Raw genomic sequence first — 4469 nt, 5'->3', positions numbered from 1 at the left:
GAACCCTTCATGGGCGAGTCCGACTCGCACTTGGCCGCTTTTTCTTATCACAGCGGGTCACACATCATCACCTTTCCTATGTACCTATGTTGTAGTAAAAAATTCGATTGTGCTGCATACAGCAGAAAAAAATCATCCTCGAAAAAAATGCATATAGGATAAAGATGACTAGAATCAGGCCAAGCTAACTTCGGCTGCGATTTTGGTAGCGCAGACTGTGCAAGTGTTATTTAACGTCAATTTCATAGAAGTTTGGCATTTAAGATAACACTTTCACAGTATGTGCTATCAAAATCGCTACTAAATTAGCTTGGTCTGACCATGAACCTATAATATTCTAGGTCCATGGGTCTGACTCTAAAAATTCGGTTAGGATCCTACACAGACAACAGGTTAATAGAAATGGCTTTGGCTCCCCTCACTCGGCAAGCGTTTTTAATAACACCAGGGGGTATGACGAATATTTAAATAATAAATGAGGTAACAATCTTGTTATTATATTAGCGAATAAGCAGGGATCATGTTCCGTTATTATTTTGGGGGTGAGCGATAAGAGCGTTAGGTTATTAGATTTGTTATGGACTTTACTAGTGTTAAAGGGTAAAAGATGAGTCATACGGAGGTCGCGGGTTCAAACCCCGGCTCGTACCAATGAGTTCTAGGAACTTATGTACGAAATATCATTTGATATTTACCAGTCGCCTTTCGGTTAAGGAAAACATCGTGAAACCGGACTAATCCCAGTACGGCCTAGTTTACCCTGGGTTGGAAGGTCAGATGGCAGTCGCTTTTGTAAAAACTAGTGCCCACTCCAATTCCTGAGATTAGTTGCCAAGCTGACCTTGCTTGACCAAGCTTGACCAAGCTTAGAATTAAAGTTGATAAGCCTAAATAATAGAGACGAACTGTCAAGTAAAGCGTTACAGGAATACATAGCCTTTATGAATAATGTTTTAGAACCGGGCAGCGGCTACCATCTGCGCATGGAGTCGCCGCGGCCCCCGCCACGCCCCGCCGCGCCGGAGTCGCCCGCGCTGCGCGCCGTCCTGGCCGCGCCGGGCTCGCCCGCGCTGCGCGCCCTGTTTGCGTCGCGCGCCTCCCTCGTGTCTGAGCTGCGCAGCGACTCCGAGCCTGCCCCCAGCCGAGTGGATTCGGCGCCCCCGCTGCCAACATCACCGCCGCGCCTAGTCGAGCAGGTTCCATCGTGGCCGGGCTTCGCTGAGCCGGTTCCATCGCTGCCGGGCCTTGTCGAGCCGGCTCCATCACCGCCGAGCCTTGTCCAGCTGGCTCTATCGCTGCTGACCTACGTCGAGCCTGCTCCACCGCCGCCTCGCCTCCCCTCGCCAGCACCATCGCCGCAGAGCCTTGTTGAGCTGGCTTCATCGCCGCCGCGCCTTGTTGAGCTGGCTCCATCGCCGCCACGCCCTGATGAGCTGGCTCCATCGCTGGCTCCATCGCCGCCACGCCTTGTTGAGCTGGCTCCATCGCCGCCACGCCCTGATGAGCTGGCTCCATCGCTGGCTCCATCGCCACCACGCCTTGTTGAGCTGGCTCCATCGCCGCCACGCCTTGTTGAGCTGGCTCCATCGCCGCCACGCCTTGTTGAGCTGGCTCCATCGCCGCCGCGCCCACGTATCCCCGCGCGCACCGCCCTGTACTCGGACGAGGGGGGCGCCGGCCTGGGCGCGCTGCTGGCGGAGCGCTTGTCGCGGGGCGTCATCAACAACTGTCACCCGGGGGCCTCCGTCGATCGTCTGGTCGAATGTATTGCCGCGGGCGAGTTTGACCGCGACTCGACGCTTGTAGTTTTCGTAGGGAATAGTGTCGACTGTACTAAGCGAGATATCTTAAAATTATCCGCTACGCTCTCGGCGATTGACCGGGGAGGGGTTGCAAAAATAATTATCTGTGCGCTCCCATATAGAATGTCGAGCAAGGTCAATAAGAGGGTGTTTAATTACAATTCTTTATTGTATAACCTTTCCTTGTACAGTAGTACGATTTCGTATTTTGATACGAATAAATTTATAGAAGATTTTGTTATGCCCCATAAAAGAACCTACCTGCCGAGAAGATGTCTAGTAGATTGTGCTAACCTGTTAGCATATAATATTGAAGACCCCGTCGTGGCTAGCACGGCGTCTAGTAGCCTTAAGTCACGTAGTATTGTACGCCTTGGTAGCGTAGGTTTTGAGATGGAGCCGCCTGGTGATTTGAATTTAAACTAACCGCTCCGACAACGTGTGCACCGGCCGGCTCCGTTCCTATTGATCACTGTGATGCTAGTATATTTAGTAAAGCCGATGTACTGTATTTAGTTCATCAAAATATCCAAGGATTTACCTGTAAGGAACTTGAAATTGATCTGTTTTTACAGTCCACGAATGTTGACATTCTCTGTGTTACTGAGCACTGGCTTAAAGGTCATGAATTTATGTTTAATTTTAATAATCATAGTGTAGTAAGTTCTTTTTTTAGGAGATCCTGCAATCGCGGCGGGTCATTGATATTAGTGAAACATAATTTAAAATGTAAGGAGCGTAGAGACATTGTTGACATGTCTGTGGAACGGCATATAGAACTTTCCTGTGTTGAGTTGGAACAATTTATAATTGTATGCGTGTACAGGCCCCCTTCGGCGGACTATAACTTATTTGAATCTGTGATAGATGAAGTACTTAGTAGTGTTTTTAGAACTCAGAAAATTATAATTGTTTGTGGCGATTTTAATATTAACTTGCTTGAAAATTCGCCAACTTGTGGAAGGTTACTAAATACTTTCAAATCTTTTAATTTAGATAACTTATTTTGTGAGCCCACTCGAATCACAGCAACCAGTGCTACATGTATAGATAACATCTTTAGTAACAGGGATGCGATTAGTAAATCTGTTATTAACAACCTAAGTTCTGACCACTGTGGACTAAAAGCTTCTTTCAGCGGGAAAACTGAAGAAATTCCTCAAGATACTATGTGCAGGCCGATTTCCGAAAGGCGCCTAGATTTATTCAATCGTAATATCACTAAACAATTATGTTATCTTTCATGTACTCAGGAAGACCCCGATTGTTTGAGTTCCGAGTTGTTTAACTGTATTAAAAAGGAATTTGATGCCTGTTTCATTCAGAAGAAGGTTCAAGGTAAGGCCAAGACTAAATTTAGCGACTGGGCTACGCCGGATATTCACGAGAAAAGACGCCGACTCTACGACTTATATGATTTAAAAGCAACTGATAAAAGGCCGGAATTTCTGGAGTACGTTAAGAATTTTTCTAAATCTTTTAAGATGATGTGTGTCGCCGCGAAAGCTGATTTTTTGTCCAAAAAGATCCTAAATTCTAGTGATAAAGTTAAAACTGTATGGCAAGTAATCAGCAATGAAACTGGAAAACGTAAAATGAAGGATCCGCACTACAACCTACGAATTGCTGACACTTTAGTAAGTTCCGATCGTGAAGTGGCAGATCATTTTGAGCGGTTTTTCTCGAATATACCGGTAGAAACGACAAAGGCTCTTAATTCATCGCCAGACGTCGCTGAAGAAATTTTGAAGACAAATGTGGCGGCATGTACAGAAATCTTCAAATTTTCATATGTCACTCCGAACACTGTTCTTAAGACTTTTAGGTCATTAAATTTAAAGAAAACAGAAGATCTTTGGGGCCTGTCAGTCAAAGTATTACATTCCATTATTGAATCGATTACACCATACTTGGCTGAGATTTTCAACAGATGCATTGATGCTGGTATTTTTCCAGATATTATGAAACATAGTAAAATCATCCCGCTGTTTAAATCAGGAACGAAAACAGATCCAGCGAACTTTAGACCAATTTCAATACTACCGGCATTAAGCAAAGTGTTCGAGAAACTTATTCTGAATCAACTATTGTCACATTTCAACAGAAATAAACTGCTGGATAGCAATCAATTTGGTTTTACCAGAGGTCGATCTACTACTGACGCCGGTGCGGTACTTCTAAAACACATCTTTGACGCTTGGGAAAAAGCTCAAGATGCTGTGGGAATTTTCTGTGATCTGTCAAAGGCATTTGATTGCGTTGATCACGAAAATTTAAAGAGAAAATTAAGCCGCTATGGGATAAAGGCTAGTGCCCTTGACCTAGTCTCATCGTACCTTTCGGATAGAACTCAGCGAGTAGTTATTAATGGAGCTCAATCAGCGGGGTCCCCGGTAGCCCTCGGAGTGCCTCAAGGTTCAATTCTTGGTCCCTTCCTGTTTTTGGTATACATTAATGATTTACCAAAAGTTGTGCAAGATAGACATGATATAGTGTTATTCGCAGATGACACTTCCCTTATATTTAAAGTGGACAGAAAGGAAAATAGCTTCGATAGCATTAATGAAGCGCTATCTACCGTAGTAAACTGGTTTACGGCAAACAATTTGCTTTTGAACGCCAAGAAAACCAAATGCATCAAGTTTACGCTACCTAACGTCAAGCAGG

The 4469-nt window shown here is 45.1% G+C and overlaps 1 protein-coding gene across 1 annotated transcript; it reads left to right on the top strand.

The window, feature by feature from the left end:
* The first annotated feature begins 941 nt into the window (after window positions 1-941).
* LOC134658993 (uncharacterized) lies at window positions 942-2391 on the top strand. Its single transcript, XM_063514599.1, has 2 exons — window positions 942-1830; window positions 2378-2391. The coding sequence occupies exons 1-2, from the start codon at window positions 942-944 to the stop codon at window positions 2389-2391; spliced, it is 903 nt and encodes a 300-aa protein (XP_063370669.1).
* Window positions 2392-4469: the final 2078 nt, after the last annotated feature.

The sequence above is a fragment of the Cydia amplana genome, chromosome 24 (genome assembly GCF_948474715.1).
Source record: "Cydia amplana chromosome 24, ilCydAmpl1.1, whole genome shotgun sequence".
Classification (NCBI taxonomy): Eukaryota; Metazoa; Arthropoda; class Insecta; order Lepidoptera; family Tortricidae; genus Cydia; species Cydia amplana.
The sequence above is the reverse complement of the archived record's forward strand: the minus strand, read 5'-3'. Positions and strand labels throughout refer to the sequence as shown.